Source organism: Arabidopsis lyrata (genome assembly GCF_000004255.2).
Source record: "Arabidopsis lyrata subsp. lyrata unplaced genomic scaffold ARALYscaffold_2, whole genome shotgun sequence".
In the NCBI taxonomy this organism is placed as follows: Eukaryota; Viridiplantae; Streptophyta; class Magnoliopsida; order Brassicales; family Brassicaceae; genus Arabidopsis; species Arabidopsis lyrata.
In genome coordinates, this window is record NW_003302554.1 from 1442592 (window position 1) to 1464524 (window position 21933).

General features: G+C 37.3%; 5 protein-coding genes across 7 annotated transcripts; 2 read left to right on the forward strand and 3 right to left on the reverse strand.

Moving 5' to 3' along the window:
• Positions 1-7471: 7471 nt before the first annotated feature.
• LOC110230708 lies at positions 7472-8037 on the reverse strand. Its single transcript, XM_021034265.1, has 2 exons — positions 7912-8037; positions 7472-7831 (listed from the first exon to the last, which is right to left on the reverse strand). Exons 1-2 carry the CDS (start codon positions 8024-8026, stop codon positions 7638-7640), a joined length of 309 nt encoding a protein of 102 aa, XP_020889924.1. The 5' UTR covers positions 8027-8037; the 3' UTR covers positions 7472-7637.
• A 2737-nt stretch (positions 8038-10774) lies between these two features.
• On the forward strand, positions 10775-17807 carry LOC110230804 (pentatricopeptide repeat-containing protein At1g64100-like). The gene is given in 4 exon segments (XM_021034759.1): positions 10775-12041; positions 12043-12823; positions 16644-17482; positions 17676-17807. Coding segments are annotated over 4 exon segments (2793 nt in total). The 5' UTR covers positions 10775-10892; the 3' UTR covers positions 17700-17807.
• On the reverse strand, positions 16017-16509 carry LOC110230843. Its single transcript, XM_021035024.1, is given in 3 exon segments — positions 16017-16079; positions 16082-16331; positions 16409-16509. Coding segments are annotated over 3 exon segments (414 nt in total).
• Positions 17808-18015: 208 nt separating the features above from the next.
• LOC9322515 (peptidyl-tRNA hydrolase ICT1, mitochondrial) lies at positions 18016-20486 on the forward strand. Of its 3 annotated transcripts, none has more exons than XM_021034763.1 (8): positions 18016-18413; positions 18589-18648; positions 18747-18829; positions 19038-19102; positions 19181-19214; positions 19318-19388; positions 19481-19600; positions 19861-20486. In XM_021034763.1, exons 1-7 carry the CDS (start codon positions 18110-18112, stop codon positions 19572-19574), a joined length of 711 nt encoding a protein of 236 aa, XP_020890422.1. In that variant the 5' UTR covers positions 18016-18109; the 3' UTR covers positions 19575-19600; positions 19861-20486. The 3 variants fall into 3 exon arrangements, with proteins under 3 accessions (XP_020890422.1, XP_020890421.1, XP_020890420.1); XM_021034762.1 differs by having other exon boundaries at positions 19038-19111; positions 19861-19951; XM_021034761.1 differs by lacking the exon at positions 19861-20486 and having other exon boundaries at positions 19038-19111; positions 19481-19758.
• On the reverse strand, positions 19656-20766 carry LOC110230805. The gene is made up of 2 exons (XM_021034760.1): positions 20611-20766; positions 19656-20386 (listed from the first exon to the last, which is right to left on the reverse strand). The coding sequence occupies exons 1-2, from the start codon at positions 20668-20670 to the stop codon at positions 19775-19777; spliced, it is 672 nt and encodes a 223-aa protein (XP_020890419.1). The 5' UTR covers positions 20671-20766; the 3' UTR covers positions 19656-19774.
• Between the last annotated feature and the right edge of the window lie 1167 nt (positions 20767-21933).

Consider the following 21933-nt stretch of genomic DNA (forward strand, 5'->3'; position numbering starts at 1 on the left):
TAGTACTATAAAGCTTAATATTTTAGAGATAGAAATATAGAATATATTATTTGAAAAGAGAGACCATTATTACTTACGGGGGAGTTGATATGAAATGCATGATGATAGAAAAGAGATTGTGTCTATTTTGAATTATGACTTCGAGTAATATTATAAATCTAGATTTTCTTATGGAGCATGTGAAGGAATTATTTCCTATAGGTTTCCTTGTGTGTAAGCAAATCATGAATCAACACTATAGGCTATATATATATATATACTGTATATATATTTAGAAATAATTCTAATCTCATTAATCCCATAAATTAGGGTTAATCAATCATGACAAACTTTGTTTTTGTCTTTTTATTAAGAAACACTTTTGTTTTTTTTACACATACCAAAAGGAGTAACATATTTTAGCTACTTAGTTAGTTCAATATAATTTGTTTTTTCTTTTTATAGGCCAATTTATCCATATATAAGAAAAAGTTGGTACATAGTTTTAAACATATGTCAAAGGATATATGAAACTACATAATGATTTTTTTTAAGAAAAAGTTAGTTTAATATAATTGTATAAATATATTAAATAAATATGTGAATGTATATATATACATATACATATACATATCTATACTAGTATAATCGCAGCACTTTTTGTGACGGGTGGGTAAAAAAGCTTTCGGGTATATCGGATATCCGACCCATTTTAAAAATTCCTTCACAAAAAATTTGTTGGGTCGGGTTATATTTAACCCAACTCATACACCGGATATTCCATATTTAATAATTTAGATTTTTAAAACATTTGATTAAGATTTATAATTATGATTCTCCTATCATCTTTGTTTGATTTGTTTTTAACTGTTTTGAATCATCATATAATACATAAAGTAAAAAAAAAAATTCTGCATATACTGTGATTCGAAATTTTAAAAACGGACATATATTATCCAATTGACGAAAATGTGTGTTCAACGTTCTACATCGATTAAAATATTTAGACAATGATTCAGAATCATATCATAAATAAGAACATTAATAAAATAAATGAGTTTTTTGGCGGGATGGGTTTGGCGGGACGGTTTTTTTAATCAACAATAATAAAAAGATTAAAATATCATTAATCTGCCGCTTCAATACGGATTTAATCCTTATTTTTTTTAATACAAATCACAGGACGGGTTAAGAAATTACGGAACGGGTTATATTTCGGAAATGATTTATATGGCGGCCGAATTTGAATCAATATTTATATACCGCTTTAATACGAGTTAAATCCTCAGTTTATTAATAATTATCTCGTGGACTCGTGGTATACCGTTACTTAATAACAATTGTAAACTATAATATAAATAAATATGTTATAAGGAGATACAATTTACAAAATATTTTTATACTAACTTTAAAATTAAATCATCCCGCGGTGTACCGCGGGTTAAAATCTAGTATATATATATATATATATATATATATATATATATATATATGTAATATGTGTGTGTGTGGGTGTCTATACATATAATTATATAAAACGTGTTGTGAAGTTTATGTTAAAGCTGAGAGAATGGCTGAGAATCTACTCTATTCCACAACTAATATTTTTATGACAAATCACATTCATCACTTTATCTAATTTATGTATGGAAGATTCTTCTAGTTTTAAAGTTAGCTAAAAAAAAAAGAGTTACATGATTTTTTTCGAAAAGTGTACAGTTCCTAGTCATAGATTTCCTGCGTTAGCATATCAGGAAACTCGCTTCCATCTTCATAAAAACACAAAGAGCATTATCTATTGTTCCTTTTCAATGAATCCCCATAGTGTAAATACTTAGGTCACATATTAGACTTATGCCAAAACCCAAAAGTATGATTAACTTGTAGTTATGACAAGAAGATAAGAACCCTTACATGAAAAAAATCACCAAAAAGATCATCAAGAACCTAATACTGTATAAACTCAAACCCGCTGACTTGACTAGAGGATTTCCAGATCTTGACTAGAGTCTTCAGATTCATTTGGTTGCATATGACAATGCTGAAGAAACTAAAGTTTTGCTCTTCTCGTGTATAATTTCTTGTCCCAAATTTGAGCTAAAATTTTGACCATAATTCAAGAACTTAATGCTCTGTCTATGACAAATCAATCCAAATTGTTTCTCAATGTTCGGTAATCTTTTTGGCTATGTCAATAATTTATTCCATATACAGATGGGTCGAATTGTGTCAAAGCTAAAGAATGTTATGGGCCTTACGGCTAGTTGTGTTCAGCAAAATAAACCATTGGTTCTAAACGAAATTTAAGATTGAACCGGTCAATGTGCCAATCAACCAAGGCTTGTTTGCCACTGAACCGGAAATGAGAATCACGACTGCCACTTTAGAGTCTCAATGCCATCCATATAGTGGATAATACTATTATACCCTTAATGATTTCTCTGATTTAATTGATATAATTTAAAAAAAAAAAAAAAAATCAAATCGAGCTGTGGGGAGAAATCGAGCTCGATCCAATCTCGACTTTCACATTTTCCGCTATTGTAGTAACTCCTCCGACACACTGAAGATTCCCCGGAGCTGCTGAGAGCTCGATTATTTGGCCGTCATTAGCCCCGGCGCCGGCGGAGGAGCTTCTTTTATTTCTTCCATTGTTGGATCTAGTTTGAGAGCTCGCCATTTATTTCGTCTACTCCCGCTCCTCCTCTTAGACTCGCTTTCAACTCATCCATTTCGACAGACAGGACCTTCTTTCTTCTCCTCCATTGTTGGATCTTGATTGAACCAAGTAAGTGCTTTGAAATTTGTTTGTTTAGGTATTTGCAATGGTAGAGTTTGGCAATGGTAGGTGTAGAAATCTCTAAATCGTGTTGAATCTGAGGGAAATTAGAATGTAGCTCCTCCTTTGTATCGTTTGTTGCAGAAGGTAATGGTACAACTGAAATTGAATAATACAACTGGTACATATATGATAGTGTAGTTCGACTGGTACAATTGGTATAACTGTTACAAGTGTTGTATCGAAATTAGTGATTTATTTTGTTCTATCTACAGTGCGATGAAGAAGAAGATCCACACAAACATATATTTTGACTATGGAGGGTACTATTCAGAAGAGCATGAGTGGAATTGCAACAATTCACTATATGCTATAATGTTTAAGACAACATCTTTGGAGAGAATAACATATCCGGTGTTGGTAGATAAGATCTGTAAGAAGATTGCTATAGACGGAGCGAGAAGGAAGATGAAATTGAGTTACATGATATGTAAAGGAAGGAGAGAGTCTTATATTTTAGATGATGAGGATGTTTGTATATTCTTAACATCATTGGATAAAGAGGGATTTAGACCAATTTTGCATGTGGAGTTATGCAATCTTGAAAGTAATCAGATGGTGGAGCTAGTACCAAGAGTAGAGAGAAGAAGTTCATGCGGTTTGAATTATGGGGAAGTGGCTGCCAATGATGTAAGGACTGATGATGTAAGGACTGATGATGTAAATAATCAAGGAAACTTGAGTACTTTTAGATGGGGGGAAGGATCAGAACAAGAGAAAGAGCCTGCTATAGGTAATGAACCGATTATTGAACAGCTCATGATAGAGAATGGTGTAAATGAAGATTGTGAGAATGATGTTAGGCATGAATATGTTGAGCTTTCACGGCCTGTACAACCAAGTGAGGAAACAGTTAAAGAATGGGAAGATGGTTTGGTTTTGGAAAAAGATCAAGAATTTCCTTCTAAGGAGGCTGTATGGGATTTGGTTAATAGAGCTGCAAAGGCCGAGTTGTTTGGTGTGAGATGTGTGAAGTCGGACCCGGTGCGACTTATGATTGAATGCAGTCAAGCTTCCATGGGTTGTGAATGGTATTTAAGAGTTGCTAGAATAAAGAAATCTGATTTTTGGAGTGTAAGAGTTCACAAAAACATGCATACATGCTCTAGATGTGAGGAGAGTACTAGATATTTTAAACAAAAAGGCACACCACGATTAGTAGCAAGTGTTTTGCATGAGGACTTCCGTGGTCAATTGAAAACACCGGATCCTAAAACCATCATGACTCTTGTTAAAGGAAGACTTGGTTTGGATTGTTCATACTCCACCGCCTTGAGAGGGAAAAAAACAACATGTTAGTGATATGCGTGGGAACCCTGAAGTTTGCTACACGATGTTGTATGCTTATCTCCACATGTTGAGAGAGGTGAATCCTGGGACAGTAACGGAAGTGGAATTGGATGCAGAAGAGAGGTTCAAGTACTTATTTATCGCTTTAGGAGCAAGCATTGAAGGGTTTAAGGCAATGAGGAAAGTGTTAGTGATTGATGCAACTTTTCTGAAAACTGTATATGGTGGGATGTTAGTTATTGCAACAGCTCAGGATCCTAATCGTCACCATTACCCCATTGCGTTTGGTGTAATTGATAGTGAGAATCATGCTAGTTGGAATTGGTTTTTTAGAATGTTGAGAAAGGTAGTACCGGATGAAGATGGTTTGGTTTTCATAAGCGATAGACATCAAAGCATCATCAAGGGAGTGATGGATGTGTTTCCAAACGCATCACATGGTCATTGTATATGGCATTTGTCCCAAAACCTTAGGCCAAAGTTGACTGGGGACAAGGACGTAGGTGTTGATAAATTCAAGGAATGCGCTCATGTATATACTAAGACCGAGTTCAACATTCAGTATGGTGATTTTAGGAGAAGGTATCCTAGAGCTGCTGAATATCTAGATAATTCTATTGGGGTTGAACAATGGGCTAGGAGTCATGCTGAGGGAGACAAGTACAACATAGATACTAGCAACTCCGCAGAGTCAATGAATGCTGTGTTTAAGGAAGTAAGGAAGTACCATCTATTACCGATGATTGATGCGATATTGGAGAAGTTTTCCGAATGGTTCAACAAACATCGAAAAGATTCTGCCAATGCATCGAACACGACGCAGGTGGTGCCTGTTGTGGAGAATATATTACATATCCGATGTCCTATAGCTGCGAAGTTGACGGTCACTGAGCTTAACAGCTACCGACGCGAATATAGCGTAATTGGAGTTGATGGTTTAACATATTTGGTGGACTTGGATATGAAATCTTGTACTTGTAGGTGTTTTGATATAGACAAGTACCCTTGCATCCATGGTATAGCCGCAACCATTAAGCATTGTCGGAATGAATGGAGAACCACGGAAGTAAGCATATATGGTCTTTGTTCGAAATATTACTTGATCGAGACGTGGGCATTGGCATATTACAAAACGATTTACGTTGTGCCGCATGAGTCTCAATGGACTTTCCCAGCTGACTACGAGGAGAAGATCGCAAAACCGCCGGATTACAAACCAAAGAAAGGTAGAAATCAAGAAACCCGGTTTCCATCCACCGGGGAAAAGCGACGAAAGAGGACCCAAAACAAGGCACAACCTGGCATTAACTTGGAGAGTTGGTTGCAGCCCCCTCCCAATGATGAGAATGGTTAACTTGAGTTTCTGTGTTTTACTTGCATTTCTCGCATGTGCATTAACAATTCAGCTGGTTCAACTGGGTTCAACTAAGAACATGTCTGTGTCTCGTTTGTGCATTAACAATTCAGCTGGTTCAACTGAGTTCAGCTAAGAACATGTCTGTTTGTTTTAAGTTGTATTTCTATTCGTTTATATACTGAGTTCAGCTATTACAAGTATGTTTCCATAAGTTTTGCATTAACTATTGAACTCGTTCAACTTGTACAACTTGTACAGCTACGATAGTATTATAAAACAACAATTTTTATAAAAATAATGAAATAAAAGAATAATTATATTATATAATCATAATATAATTAACTTTTAAAGAAAATTTAAATATTCGAATACAACTTTTAAAAAAATCTATGGAAAATGATGTTCTCACACAAACAACCCCTTCTAGTATAAGGGATACTTACTATAAGATAACCTAAATAATAGTGAAAGACGTGAAAACAATTATTTGGTAAGTATAATATTATGTAAACCTTGGATATGCCAAATAATTCAGAGAAATCATTTGTCCAACTTATATTTAATTTTTAAATACTAGTCCAACTGCAAACAAGAAAAAGTGTTAAAAGTCCAACTATGTTGCTCCTAGTACAACTGGACAACTATGAGTATATTCAGCCATCATGGGTCCCACTATTAAATAAGTACAGCCGCCAAACTCATTTTTTTATTAAAAGAATTTTTCGTTTTAAATATTTTTTTAGAAAGAAAAAGAAGATAGATCTAGGGTTTTCCAAGTCTTCTCTTACCTTAAATATCTTCTCTCTCTTACTTTAACTCTCGAGCCTCTCTCTCTTTTATTTGCGAAGAAAACGAAAACCCAGAGTTTTGTTTTTCTAAAATTTCCGGCGGCGAGAGCGTACATTCCGGCGAACAACTGCTTTCTTTTAGGGTATTATCTCTTTCTCTTTATTATCAGCTTTGTCTCTCTCTCTTACCTAGTTTTTGATTTGTAATTCATAGATCTAGGGTTTGGGTTTGTCGATTCGGATTTGGATCTAGGGTTTTAAATTTCCGATTCTTCTTGATTTTCTGCAGTGAGAATGCCAATCAGCTATACTCAAAGCTCCGAATCGGAGCCGAGTGAGGATATGAGTTGGGCAAGAGCCGACGGTAATTGGGGGGTTCCGAGATATTGTTTCTGTGGAACCCTAGTTAGGCTTGTCGTGTGTACCACTGGAGATAATCAAGGAAGAAAGGAATACAAATGTCCAAATTCTGAGGTATTTAGAGATTTTTTTGTAATTATAGTGATGATTAATTATGTTCTAATGACTATGTAATTCGTTGTCTTATGTTTAGGATGGTGGAGAACACTTGCATAAGTGGTGGGATCATGCAGTTGATGAGGAGTTTCGTGTGATACATACCAAACTTGAAACTCAGAAAGAAGCAATTCACCACGCTTACCAAAATCCTATGTTGGAGTCAATTCGTCAATCCATACGGGATATGCGTGCTCAAATCGAAGATCTTCAGAAGCTAGCAGTGGAGAGAGAAACCGAGATTGGTAGGCTGAAGGAGTTGCTATCTAAGTGGTAGTAATAACCACTTATGTATTTATGTATTCCTCTAAATCTTTGTAGACTTCTTATGTTTGTAATAACCCTATGTAGACTTATTTCCTATTAGTTTCTTAAGTTTGAACTAGTGACCTAGTTTTATTTCTAAATGTTTAACAAGTATTTATGCCTTTGCTTTGACATAGTTGTACCACAAAGTTGTACCGTCTTGACCAGTTGTACCGTCTTGTTTAACAATGTTTAAAACAATGCTAGCTAGACCAAATGTTTTATTTGACAATGGTTCTCGGGTATTTGACCTAGTTTTATTTCTAAATGTTTAACAAGTATTTAACAAGTATTTGACCAGTTGTACCGTCTTGACCAGTTGTACCGTCTTGACCAGTTGTACCGTCTTGACCAGTTGTACCGACTGAACACAGTTGTACCGACTGAACACAGTTGTACCCAAAAGTAGGAAATCTAAAATTAACCAAAATAACAAGTACTAACTCCAGGTACAACCAAAATAACATCAACAATAGTTCCTACTTGTTCAAAACACAAATAATCATGTCCAAAAGATTTTTTAGTTTTTTCCTACACCACCAGCACACATCAACCATAGTTCTTACTTCTTTCTCCTTCTCTTCGGCTGCACTTCCACAAATGGTGTCTTAATATGTTGGGAAGCTGCCCTTGTTCGCTTCTGTCCGGTTGCTAGTACAGGTCCACCCTCTTGTTGCTTCCTCTTCTTTGTCTTCTTGCCCTTCTTCTTCTCTTTTCCTTTCATCTCTTCCTCATTCCTTTTCTCCTCCTCATCACCTTCATACAATGTACAAAGAAAACAGTTTATTAGTCCATTTTAAAAGTTCAGGAATTAACCAAGAAACTTCTACACTCACCTTGTTCTGCAACAATTGGAGAAATGGGATTATACAAAACCAAATCCATGGTTTGACTCGGTTGACTCGGCTGCCCACCCTCAAAATCATATCTTGTCCCATATTGTGGTTCCATAGGCGACCCATATGGCGACCCATATGGCGTAAACGCCGGACCCTGGGATGCCACAGAAACTTCAAGAGCCTTCACTCTATTCTCCATGTCACTAAACTTCTCCTTAATGGTTTGAAAGCCATTGTTCACCACTTCTGTTAGTGAGTTTATAGATGCAACAAGGTTAGCAATATCAGAACTCTCTTTCTCAGGGACTTCTTGCTCAGGGTCTTCATTCTCAAGAAACTTATTTCCAATCTCTCGGGACGCCTGGTCCAGCTGGTACATTCCTTCCCACCATATCTTTTTCTTCTTTTCTACTAGACGCTCTCTCCAACTGTCAACAATGATATCAATCTGCCCTAGGCCATCATCAACATTATCTTCAATGATTCCAGCCAACAGAGATTTTTCATATTGGTCTGGTACCAATATGCTGTCAATATCCTGTGCATACACACACATACATTTAACTTAGACTCTTTATCAAATACATGACACAAACCAAATAATCAAATGAAGACAGAAACTCTAACCTTGCTAGTCCCAAGCTCTTGATATATTTCTTCCAAAGGGATACCTTTCATGGCAGATTCTTTAAACTTGTGCTTGCACATCCTTGGACAGTCATTTGCTGCACGTACAGGTACTCTATATTTCAGTCCAAGATGTAGAATAGCCTCATAAGCCAGAATCTACAAAAAAATACACACAGTTAATATCATAAAACCATATATACAACTTCAAATACTCAAACATCAAAAACAAAGGATTACCTCCAAAGGTACAATGAATCCACTAAAGCTAGGTTGAGCTTTAGGTTTGACAGACCCATTCAAATTCTTCATCATATTCCGGATCCCTTTCATACATTCTGAGAATGAATACCTGCCCCATGGATATGTCTCACATGCATCCAAATCATCAACAATCCTTAAGAGAAAGGATTCTATGTTTCCATCACTTTTTGAGCTTGCTTTTAGTATCTTGCATAAGAAATACAAGACTACTAACTTCTTCTTATCAGCTCCTTTCCAACTCTTCTTTCCCTTCAACTTAGCTAATACATCAGATGCCTTTATCTTCTCAGTCCTTTGGAAGATTCTCTTCACAAACCTCAAATTCCCCATTTCCTCATGCTTCTCCGGGTATTCCTTGCAATTAAACCCAGTTAGCAACGCATGCTCTTTGATGGAATACCTAATAGGTACTCCATTAACCACAAACCAACACTCCCTCTCAAGATCTGTGTCAACTGTGCGCAGCATAAGCATCCACATGCCTTGAGTCATGTGGTTTGGCTCCCTAGGCATGTGGAATACATGCTTGAACTGAGAGTGACTTCTGAACCATATTGCCTCGTCTTTAAACTCTTTCTCTATCAAGTTCACTGTCTCAGTCACTTTACACCTAGTTCCTATTTTACACCCTTTGGTGTATTCTGAACTATCTAAGCACATCTTCTCTGGCGGAAGTGGCTGGGAATCATCTTCATCATCATCATTATCATAATCATCATCAGCTGTTATACCAGCAACGTCCTTACTAGCTTCAGCAACCTCCTCCTCTATACCATCTTTAGCAGCAGCCTCCTCCTCTATACCAACATCCTCTTCAGCCTCTATATCATCTTTACCAGTACCAACATCACGATGCTCATCCTCTTCACCAGCATTACCAGCAGCATCATCCTCTTCCTCATATGTATCCTGCATATTCAAAACACAATCGCTGAGTTTAAGTTGTTGAACTACTTGTCTCAAAACACACAATTCAAACATATATATAATCGGGATAAGTTGAACTAGTTGTATCAAGACACATAAATTCAAACCTATATATTCTCCGCTTCAATTATACCAAGAACTAGCATCAAAATTATATATACTCATATTCAAAGACAACCTAATTCACTAGTTGAACTAGTTGTACCTTGAATACCATTAATCCATTCTCAAACTAATGTATACCTGAGCAGTAACGGTCTCTTCCTCTTCCTCTGATGCACCCACGAGTTCCTCCTCTGCAGTACTCAGTTCTATCGGACTCTCTTTTCCAATTTGAATATCGGAATCAGCAATTGCTGCTTGTCCTTCAACATCATTCCTTTCAAACTCGACGGTTTCGTTTCCAGGTTGACTCTCGGAAGCATCAACTGCTGCTTCTTCTGTCGGATCAGTTTGCATCCCGACGGTTTCACTTCCAGGTTCAGCATTTTCTGGTTCTCTCGGATCTCCGGTTTCTTCTGTAGGGTCGACCACGGTACTTGAATCCGCTGGTTCTCTCGGATGCGCCGCCGCCGTAGATTCATATTCACCTTTTGCGTCTTTAACACGAGCCATACCAAAATTCCCCAGAATTTCAACGGCGGTGCAAATTCGACTGCGACAGAGATAAGCGTGATGAAATCGAAGAAATTGGAGAAGAAATAGAAGAAATCAGAGAGAAATTGGAGAAGAAGATGTGAAATCAAAAATTTAGGGTTTTTCTCTTTTTTCGGAGAAGAAGAGTCGGGAATGAGAGAAAAGAAAAACGAAACAGTTACCGTTTTGTTTTTTTTTTTTTCTTATCTCTCTGTTGGGCTTAGTCGGATGGGCTTTCGATCGCAATAATCAGTTTTAAAAATTGGGCTTGGATCAAATATATCGAAACGGGTCTGACGCTGGATATTAACTTGGTTTTTTGGTCTTTTCATAATACTCGATTTAAATCTCTTCATATTTAATTCGTAGAATAATAATAAAATAGAAGAGTGGCATTCCAGCCTATTTTTCTCCAGAAAGTGGCTTTCCAGCCATTGATTCCTGTAAGGGTTTCCCTGCACACACACTCGTTTGCTCACTTGTTGGATAGAGTTTGGAGATAACGGAAATCAGGCGAAGCTAAAATGTTGGCTAGGGTTTGCAGATCTGAATCATCTTCTGGTAATGCTGCTGCTGTTTATGCTAGATTATTCAGTACGAGATCGGTTCATCGTCGCGTCGCCAAGAAAACTAGTAAGGTTGGAAAGAGTATGCCTTCTCTGAACGGAGGAGCATTTGAAGGAGAGAGTTTGAAACTGAGAATTGGATCTCATTATATCAAATGCTTTGATGATGCGATCGAATTGTTCGATGATATGGTTCGATCTCGTACCTTCTATCCGGCTGTTGATTTCAACAAACTAATGGGTGTCATCGTGAGAATGAAACGGCCCGATGTTGTGATTTCTCTCTATCAGAAGATGGAATTGCGCCGGATTCCATTTGATATATACAGCTTCAGTATTCTGATTAAGTGTTTCTGCAGCTGTCATAAATTGTCCTTTGCTTTGTCTACATTGGGCAAGATCACTAAACTTGGTTTCCAGCCCGATGTTGTTACCTTTAACACGCTGATCCACGGTTTATGTCTCGAAGATAGGATCTCTGAAGCCGTAGCTTTATTTGATCATATGGTTGAAACTGGATTAACACCCAATGTCGTAACGTTTACCACACTGATGAACGGTCTTTGCCGCGAGGGTCGAGTTCTCCAAGCAGTAGCTCTTGTTGATCGGATGGTCGAAAATGGTCATCAACCTGACGAGATTACTTACGGAACAATTGTCAATGGAATGTGTAAGTTGGGTGACACTGAGTCTGCCTTGAACCTGCTTAGGAAGATGGAGCTAAGCCACATCAAAGCCAATGTTATAATCTATAATGCCATCATTGATCGTCTTTGCAAAGACGCACATCATAGCGATGCTCAAAATCTTTTCACTGAAATGCATGAGAAAGGAATTTTTCCCGATGTTCTCACCTACAATTGTATGATAGATGGTTGTTGTAGTTATGGTAAATGGAGTGATGCGGAGCAACTGCTACGTGATATGATCGAGAGCAATGTCGACCCTGATGTTGTAACTTTCAATGCATTGATCAATGCATTTGTCAAAGAAGGAAAGATCTCTGAGGCTGAAGAATTGTACCGTGAGATGCTTGGAAGGAATATATTTCCTGATACAATCACATATAATTCATTGATCGATGGATTTTGCAAGCATAGTCGTCTAAGATGATGCGAAGCACATTTTTGATTTGATGGTTAGCAAGGGCTGCTCTCCGAATGTAATCACTATTAATACTCTCATAGGTGGATGCTGTAGGGCGAAAAGGGTAGATGATGGAATGAAACTTCTCCATGACATGTCAAGAAGAGGATTAGTTCCTGATTCAGTTTCTTACAACACTATTATTCACTGGTTCTGTCAAGCGGGGGATCTTAATGCTGCTCAAGACCTTTTCCAGGAGATGATTTCTCATGGTGTGTCCCCTAATATTGTAACTTGTGGCAGTTTGCTGGATGGTTTCTGCGAGAATGGAAAGCTAGATAAGGCATTGGAAATGTTTGAGGTTTTCCAGAAAAGTAAGATGGATCTTGATACTGCTACTTATAACATCATCATCAATGGAATGTGCAAGGGTAATAAGGTGGACAAAGCATGGGATTTGTTCAATAGTCTCCCCCTCAATGGTGTGGAACGTGATGTTCAAACGTATAATATAATGATCAGCGGATTAGTAAAAGTAGGGAACTTTTTAAGCGCTGAAGATCTATACTTGGAAATGCTCTGTAAAGGTATAGTTCCCAATACTGTCACATATAACTCAATGGTAGATGGGTTCTGCAAGCAGAACCGCCTAGAAGAGGCCAGACAGATGGTCGATTCGATGGCTAGTGAGGGCTGTTCTCCAGACGTTGTGACTTTTAGTACACTCATTAATGGCTATTGTAAGGCTAGAAGGGTTGATGACGGATTGGAGCTTTTCAGCGAGATGTCTAGAAGAGGAATAGTTGCTGATAAATTTACTTGCAACGCTTTGATTCATGGGTTTTTTCAAGTGGGTGATCTTAATTGCGCTTTAGACATTTTCCAGGAGATGGTTTCTAGTGGTGTGTGTCCTGACACCATTAATTTCCTCACTATGCTGGCTGGTTTATGTAGTAAGGAACAACTACAAAAGGCAGTGGCAATGTTGGAGGATCTGCAGAAGAGTGTGGTATGTCCTCTACTCATTTTTTTATCCTGTCTATATACTTTCCTTTTTGAGTTTTGGAGATGAATTTGGCTGCAGAGCTTCTAGTGTAGCATCTGGAGAAGTTTGCAACTGAATGTCTAAGTCAGATTTAAGATAGAGATTCCAGAATAAATCTCTCTGATTAACTTGATGAGTTTGCTTTGCAGGATCATCAATTGGAGTATGAATGAAAGAATTGGAAGATTCAGTGCCATTTCGCTTATGTAATTCACTTTCTACACGCCTACTACATTGAAAATTAATTTTTATGGTTCTGCTTTTAGTTAACTTTATTGTTCATTCTAGATATTTATATGTTCATGCTCATCATCAAAGTATAGATATATTTCTGAGCGCTGTCGCAAGATATTTAAACTCATCTCCTCTCAATCTTTGATATAGTCGACATTACACTGATTCTCATCTGGTCAATAGTGATACATCACACATGTACAGTTTTTGCAGAAATTGGAAGCCGTATGGTAAACCACTCACCATACCTCAGATCCTAATACCAATGCAGACTTCTTTTACTATTTTTTGATTCCATACAAGTAAAACTAGTTACAGACTTCTTCAATATCCCATCAGTCAAAAAATGTTCCAATGCAATTTGGTAAAAAAAATTTCTTCAAGGTTGTCGCAGGTGCAACAGATGTTTCATGAAGCCGGAAGAGAGGGCTAATCCAACAAATCACTCTAGGGTTAGGTTATAGAGAATTCTACTTCTGATGACTTTTGAACTTTCTAGAGAATTGAGTTTAGTCATTAGAGCCAATGATCATTTGTATACATGAATCTTAAATTCATTGCTCTTAATCTGATTGCAACATCTTGGATTTGAATATTTAGAGCTTACTTTACATGAAAGCTAGTGTTGAAACTAGTCTTCTTTGGTTATTTGATTTGAAACATATTATTGACGTTGATGTGCTCATCTCTGTCTTTGGTATTTGCAGACCATGTTACACTTAACTTTGCTAGAAGCGGTGGTCCTGGAGGCCAGAATGTGAACAAATGTGTGACCTTTTTCTTGTGCCTTTTAACCATTCTTTGCATTGTATTTTTTGGCTACTTGATGTTGCAATGCTTCACATGTACCACTTCTTTTTCAGTGAATACGAAAATATGACTGTGATTTTTATCTCTATCGTGTTCCATGGAGCGATGTTTGTTTTTATGTGGTAAGTATTTAGCTTTTGTTATTTGTCCAAAGGAGAAGAATCGGATCAACAAGGACGGTGAACTTGTGATATCTTCAACCAAAACCAGAACGCAGAAGTCAGTAACCAAATCCTCTTTCGTATTCCTTTTTCAAGAAATCCTCTGCAGAGGCAACATTGACGAAGCACTTGAAAAACTACAGGTAAAAACCACATGACTGAGTTGCGTCTTTTTCATGGTGTGTGTTTGTTTTATCTAAAACCGATATGTTTTGTAGTAGCACAACAATCAAATCTTCCAATAAAAATTGCAGTAGATTGGATTTTATGTGCAAATCACTCTTATACATAAGGTAGAAGCTATAAGTTCAAACGGTGGAAACACTGAATCTCATCAAGAACAAATACTATATAATAGAGTAGACATTATCTCAGTTACATACTTGTTTTCTTCCATATTCAGTAAATTATAGGATTTTAGAAATTTCGAAAGAATTTAAAGTATTGTTAATCATCATAAGTCCACTTTGTTCTCAGATTTTATGAATCCCTTCAATGTTCCAGTTTCCTTTCCTGATTTCTCATTTAACAGGTAGCATTCGGCAGCACATATCAACCTTTGACCTCTTGTCACTCTCGCCATCAAACAACCATGAAGGTAGCCTTTAAGCATATTGATAGAGGTCCCAATCTAAAGCTAGAAGAAACTCAATTATGTGCAATCATGGTGTTTTCTGTTTAGATTGACAAAGCAGAGCTGCGTGATTTCATGCTAGTAGGGTCTTAGGGAGAGCCATTGTGCAGTTCAAAAAGGAAGATGTGACTTTACTTAATCCAGCCATTACTTCAAGTAAGAATGTCTATTTTGTGTAATGATCTCAAATTTATTTGTGTTGTTCCTCAATCTTATGTAATCTTTGTGGCTATGTCAATCATTTATTCCATATATTTCTGTATTTTCAGGTGGGTCAAATTGTATGTGCTGCCGTATTAGGATCAAATTGTAATCGGCTTTGATGTGGCTTTCGTCCTTTTCTGACTCTTTAAGGGGTTATTAACTCACTCTGTCACTCACTCGTTAGCTCATTTGTTGTTACTTGTAAGAGTTTAGAGATTTAGGCGAAGCGAATATGTTGGCTAGGGTTTGCAGATCTGAATCATCTTCTGGTGATGCTGCTGCTGTTTATGCGAGATTGTTCAGTAGGAGATTGGTTCATCGCCGCGTCGCCAAGAAAAGCAGTAAGGTTGAAAAGAGTATGCCTTCTTTGAGCGAAGGAGCTTTTGAAGGAGAGAGTTTGAAATTGAGAAGTGGATCTCATTATATCAAATGCTTTGATGATGCGATTGTTTTGTTCGATGAAATGGTTTGATCTCGTCCACTTCCTTCAGCAATTGATTTCAATAAACTAATTGGTGTGGTCGTCGTGAAAATGGAACGACCTGATGTTGCGATTTCTCTCTATCAGAAGATGGAATTGCGGAGGATTCCATTTGATATCTACAGCTTTAATATTCTGATTAAGTGTTTCTGCAGCTTTCATAAATTGCCCTTTGCTTTGTCTACATTGGGCAAGATCACTAAACTTGGTTTCCAGCCCAGTGTTGTTACCTTTAGCACGCTGCTCCACGGTTTATGTCTCGAAGATAGGATCTCTGAAGCCGTAGCTTTATTTGATCATATGGTTGAAAAGGGATGTCAACACGATGTCGTGGCCTTCAACACACTGATGAATGGTCTTTGCCGCGAGGGTCGAGTTCTCGAAGCAGAAGCTCTTGTTGATCGGATGGTTGAAAATGGTCATCAACCTAACGAGGTGACGTATGGAACAATTGTCAATGGAATGTGTAAGATGGGTGACACTGACTCTGCCTTGAACCTGCTTAGGAAGATGGATGAAAGCCACATCAAAGCCGATGTTGTAATCTATACTGCCATCATTGATCGCCTTTGCAAAGACGGGCACCACAGCAAGGCTCAAAATCTTTTCACTGAAATGCATGACAAAGGAATTTTTCCCAATGTTCTCACCTACAATTGTATGATAGACGGTTGTTGTAGTTATGGTAAATGGACTGATGCGGAGCAACTGCTACGTGATATGATCGAGAGCAATGTCGACCCTGATGTTGTAACTTTCAATGCATTGATCAATGCATTTGTCAAAGAAGGAAAGATCTCTGAGGCTGAAGAATTATACCGTGAGATGCTTGGAAGGAATATATTTCCTGATACAATCACATATAATTCATTGATCGATGGATTTTGCAAGCATAGTCGTCTAGATGATGCGAAGCACATTTTTGATTTGATGGTTAGCAAGGGCGGCTCTCCGAATGTAATCACTATTAATACTCTCATAGGTGGATGCTGTAGGGCTAAGAGGGTAGATGATGGAATTAAACTTCTCCATGAGATGTTAAGAAGAGGATTAGTTCCTGATTCAGTTTCTTACAACACTCTTATTCACGGGTTCTGTCAAGCGGGGGATCTTAATGCTGCTCAAGACCTTTTCCAGGAGATGATTTCTCAGGGTGTGTCCCCTGATATTGTAACTTGTAACACTTTGCTGGGCGGTCTCTGCGAGAATGGAAACCTAGAAAAGGCATTGGAAATGTTTAAGGTTTTCCAGACAAGTAAGATGGATCTTGATACTGCTACTTATAACATCATCATCATCAATGGAATGTGCAAGGGTAATAAGGTGGACGAAGCATGGGATTTGGTCAATAGTCTCCCCCTCAATGGTGTGGAAACTGGTATCCAAACTTACAATATATTGATCGGCGTATTTGTTAAAGAAAGGAACTTTTTAAAGGCTGAAGATCTATACTTGAAAATGCTCTGTAAAGGATTAGTTCCCAATACTGTCACATATAACTCAATGGTAGATGGGTTCTGCAAGCAGAACCGCCTAGAAGAGGCCAGACAGATGGTCGATTCGATGGCTAGTGAGGGATGTTCCCCAGACGTTGTGACTTTTAATACACTCGTTAATGGCTTCTGTAAGGCAAGAAGGGTTGATGACGGATTGGAGCTTTTCAGCGAGATGTCAAGAAGAGGAATTGTTGCTAATACAGTTACTTACAGCACTTTGATTCATGGGTTTTGTCAAGTGGGTGATCTTAATGGCGCTCTAGACATTTTCCAGGAGATGGTTTCTAGCGGTGTGTGTCCTGATACCATTACCTTCCGCAGTATGCTGGCAGGTGTATGTAGTAAGGAGGAACTACAAAAGGCAGTGGCAATGCTGGAGCATCTGCAGAAGAGTGTGGTATGTCCTCTACTCACTTTTGTACTTTCCTTTTGAGTTTTGGAGATGAATTTATATATATACAGCTTTGGCTGCAGAGCTTCTAGTGTAGCATCTGGAGAAGTTTGCAACTGAATGTCTAAGTCAAATTGAAGATACATATTCCATCTTACCCTCTCTGATTAGCTTGGTGTGTTTGCTTTGCACTTTGCAGGATCATCAATTGGAGGATGAATGAAAGAATTGGAAGACACAGGCATTTCCCTTTTGTAATTCCATCTACTACGATTGAAAATGAATTGTTTATGTGTTCATGTAGAGGAAAAAGTTTCAGCTTTTAAGCTCAGTTCCATCCTCAACAAAGCTCAGTTGTCGCGAGATACTCCGTACTTGCTACTATCACCACTGGTTGGTTAGTTGTAATTGCGTTGACGGGAACCGGAAGTTATGAACCGGGAAATCGCGTTTGAATTTTGACTTGGACCGGATCGTTTTAAATATAAAGAGATAAACCAAAAAAATGTTACGGTTTCTTATTAACCGTAAACCGGAAATTGGGAGCCACGTAAAATTAGGGTCGCCCTTCTTCTTCTCGAGATCGTCATTTGACATCGGAAGAATCTTCTTCAGTGCCCAGAAAGAATAAAAATGGCGGCAATCAGAACGATGACGAACATGATTCTACGCGAGTTTAGCCATCATCCACTTCTCCTTCACTCTTCATCGAAATCGTGTCAATCTCTTTTGCCATGTCTCCGTCTCACTCCCCTAATTGCTCCAATTCACTCTAATTCCCGATTTGGATCCATCCGATGTGTGGCGTCTACCTCCGGTGGAAGCAATGGTGATCGTAAAGTCTCTTCACGGTTGTCTCAGGTTCAACAGATGCTTCATGAAGCTGAAGAGAGAGCTAATTCCGCTGGCAATGAACCTACTCCTCAAATCACTCTTGGTAAGCTTTTGGTTAAGGAGAATTCTACTTTTTGATGACTTTTGAACTTTCGAGAGAACTGAGTTTAAGTCATTAGAGCCAATGAACTTTTGAATCTCAAATTCAATCTGGAGTTCTGTTTTGTAGAATTGGATGTGCTCATAGTTTCATGTGTATCTGTTTTTGGTATTTGCAGACCATGTTACACTTAACTTTGCTAGAAGTGGTGGTCCTGGAGGCCAGAATGTGAACAAATGTGTGACCTTCTTCTTGCGCCTTTTTAACTGTTCTTTGCATTGTAGTTTTTGGCTGTTTGATGCCTCAATGCTTTCACATGTACCAATTATTTTGCAGTGAATACCAAAGTAGATATGCGCTTCAATGTGAAGAACGCCTACTGGCTAAGTGACAGGATCAGAGAGAAAATCATACAAACGGTTTGTTTTCTTACTCTATCATCCCTTTTCAAAACTAGGAGTGCGAGTTTTATCTCTATCGTGTTCCATGGAGAGAGTAGATATAATTGTGAAAATGTTGTTTGATGTTTGAATCTTGATCTCGTAGGGGCCAAAATTTAGGACAATAGAGTATTTGGCTTTTTGTTTCTATGCGTTGTGTATTTAGCTTTTTGTTGTTTGTCAACAGGAGAAGAATCGGATCAACAAGGACGGTGAACTTGTGATATCTTCAACCAAAACCAGAACGCAGAAGTCAGTAACGTAATAATATTTTCTATCATATACCATTTTCAATAACTTCTCCATTTCTGACCGTGTGTTCCCTTGCAGAGGCAACATTGACGATGCACTTGAAAAACTACAGGTAATATACCAAATGGCTCTATTGAATATCGCGTCTTTTGGTCATGGTGTGTTTCGTTTTATCTAAAGCGGAGATGTTTTGGTTTAATCACATAACTGAACAGGCGATAATTAATGCGGCTTCGTATGTTCCACCTCCACCATCAGAAGAACAGAAGAAGAAAATTGTAAAGCTGTGAGATCCAACGAAACCAAATCGTTTTTCATTATTCCATTGTGTTAACTCTCAATCCTCAAATCTTGACGTTGTGAATTCTTACATTTCAGGGCTGAGAAAGCTGACAATAAACGACTTAAAAGCAAAAAAGTTCTTTCAGACAAGAAATCTTCGAGAAGAAGCCGTGGTAGTTACGATGATTAAACTTAAAACCATACAATGACGTCCAGGTTGATTCTAAAGCTTTTAACTTAGATGATTGTGTCATTTTCTTGGAATTTAATGTAACACAAAAATCAAATCTTCCAATAAATATTGCAGTATATTGGATTTTATGTACAAACCACTCTTACACAAATTATGAACAAAAAAAGTATCAAACATAACATTCCACACTTTTTGTTTTACTTTCGAATAACATGTTCTTCTCCTGATCTTTGATCAAAATGCTTGATCCATTTTCTTTTGTTGTTGTTATCACTCTTCCCAGAGCTTCTTGCTGCAGCAACATGAGCGATTTCTAGACCACCGGAAACTGGAAGAGTCACTGTTCTTACAACATTCCGGTCACTAAATGCTTTTGTCCAACTGAAACATGAAGTGCTTCTTCGGTAACCGCTTCTGCATACCACAACCGCACCTCTGCTTCCAAACACAGCGTTTCTCAAAACGTTTGCTGCGAAATCCTTCTGATCCCAGTCAACTACCAAGAAATCGATTCCTTGTAGCGTCAGCATCGTGTGCTCCAATTCTTCTTCTTCCTCATTCATAATAATCGTCTCCGGCAAGTTTGAGCAAGATTGTTCTGCCATGGCTTGAAGATAAGCAGTTTGTGATCTTGCGTTTGGTACAATACAAATGTGTCTTCCGTTTGTGTGTCGACTCGCTATGGTTAAGCCTATGCTTATGGCTATGGTTTCTCCTTCTGACCATGTTTCCACGATTAAATTCGCGTTCCATCCTGCCGCCATCGCCGCCACTAGCTCTGCCGCTCCCGGCGTTCCAAGATTTTCACACTGCAAAAGTTGCCCAAAAATAATATAAAAAAACGTTAAAATTGTTACAAGAAGGCCAAAACGTGCAAGATTAAAGGATACGAAAAAACTTTCAAATCTAGATAATTGGGTTTTTGAGAAATGTGAAAACGATCGAAAGAAGCTTTACTTCTTGAAAAAGTATGAAATCTTTTTGAAAACGTTTCAAAAGTCATGGAGTTAATGAACAGAGGAAATGAACTTACCGATTTAACGGTGTCGATGTAAGCCTTTGATGCAGTTTCCGGTGACCAAATCAATTTCATCTTCTCTTTGTTAGTTTGTTTGTTTTCTAACGTCTTCGTTGGGTCAGATACAGAGTCTAGCGTAAAACCTCCAAACGATGTGTTGCTTTTATAAACAACACATGAGAACATGAGAAAAGTCTTTGTGTTGATATGTTTTTTTGGGAAAAAGTGTTTGCGCGTAATAGTCGAACATTGCCCCTTATACTTTTGGTCTATTTCGTTTTGGCACAAATGTTATGTAACTTAGTTAACTACCACAAATAAAAACTAATTCATGGTGATTTAGTGGATGAATGAGTATTTCATTGTGATTTTAATTATGATTAGCCATTATCCTACAACAAAACCCATATCAATCTCCGTATAAATTTGATTGAAAATATAGTGGGAAGACTAGAACGTTAAACCTTTGATCTTTTCATGAGTTATTTAACCACTAGACCACCACGAATTGGTTAACTATAGACACATTAAATAATTAAAATATTTTCACAGGTTTCGAAGATTGGTTCAAATTTTTCAGTTACAAAAAAAATATATAGAATACCTAAAACACCATTAATCTACTAATACCCTTTAACATTTCATGATTGCTTTTTCGGAAACTCTATATGTTCAGATAAAGTATTTCACTAATCATTTAACATCCTAGTCAAACTTGTGTTTCTTCTCTTTTAAGTTTTAACTAACATTCCATAGTTAAATCTAAACTAGTACTTGAAGTTTTCAATTTATTTATAATGGAATATAATAAATAAAACTCTTCAAGCAAAATAGATCTTGTATTTTTGACTTGTAGTAAGTAGTAGATAGAATCCAATATTTTGACATAGAGTAGAAAATAATATAATGTGGTTAAATCTGTAAAATATCATAAAACGAGGGGTGCATAACTAATTTATCAAAAAGATGATTTATTCTCTGTTTCTTTTTCTTGAAAGATAGGTTGCGTTGTTAGATCGTTGACATTAAACATTTTGTCCAGGAGAATCCGACGTGTTAGAGTTTTGGATTTGGATTAAAACGAGATTAAACTACTTAATCTTTAATTAGTGGTCGGAACCGGCTTAAAAAATATTATATTTAACTAACAAATTCTTGAATTGTCCATTGCTTTGGTACAATAGATACTAACTCTCCCTAATTGAATTGACTTGGTACTATGTATATTAGTATTTATGGAATATATTCCACGTACTAAGTAGGTTGTTGGTGATTATTCTTCATATTTTAAATTTATTTTCGTAAAAAAAATTTCATATATAATTAGATGTTAGTTAG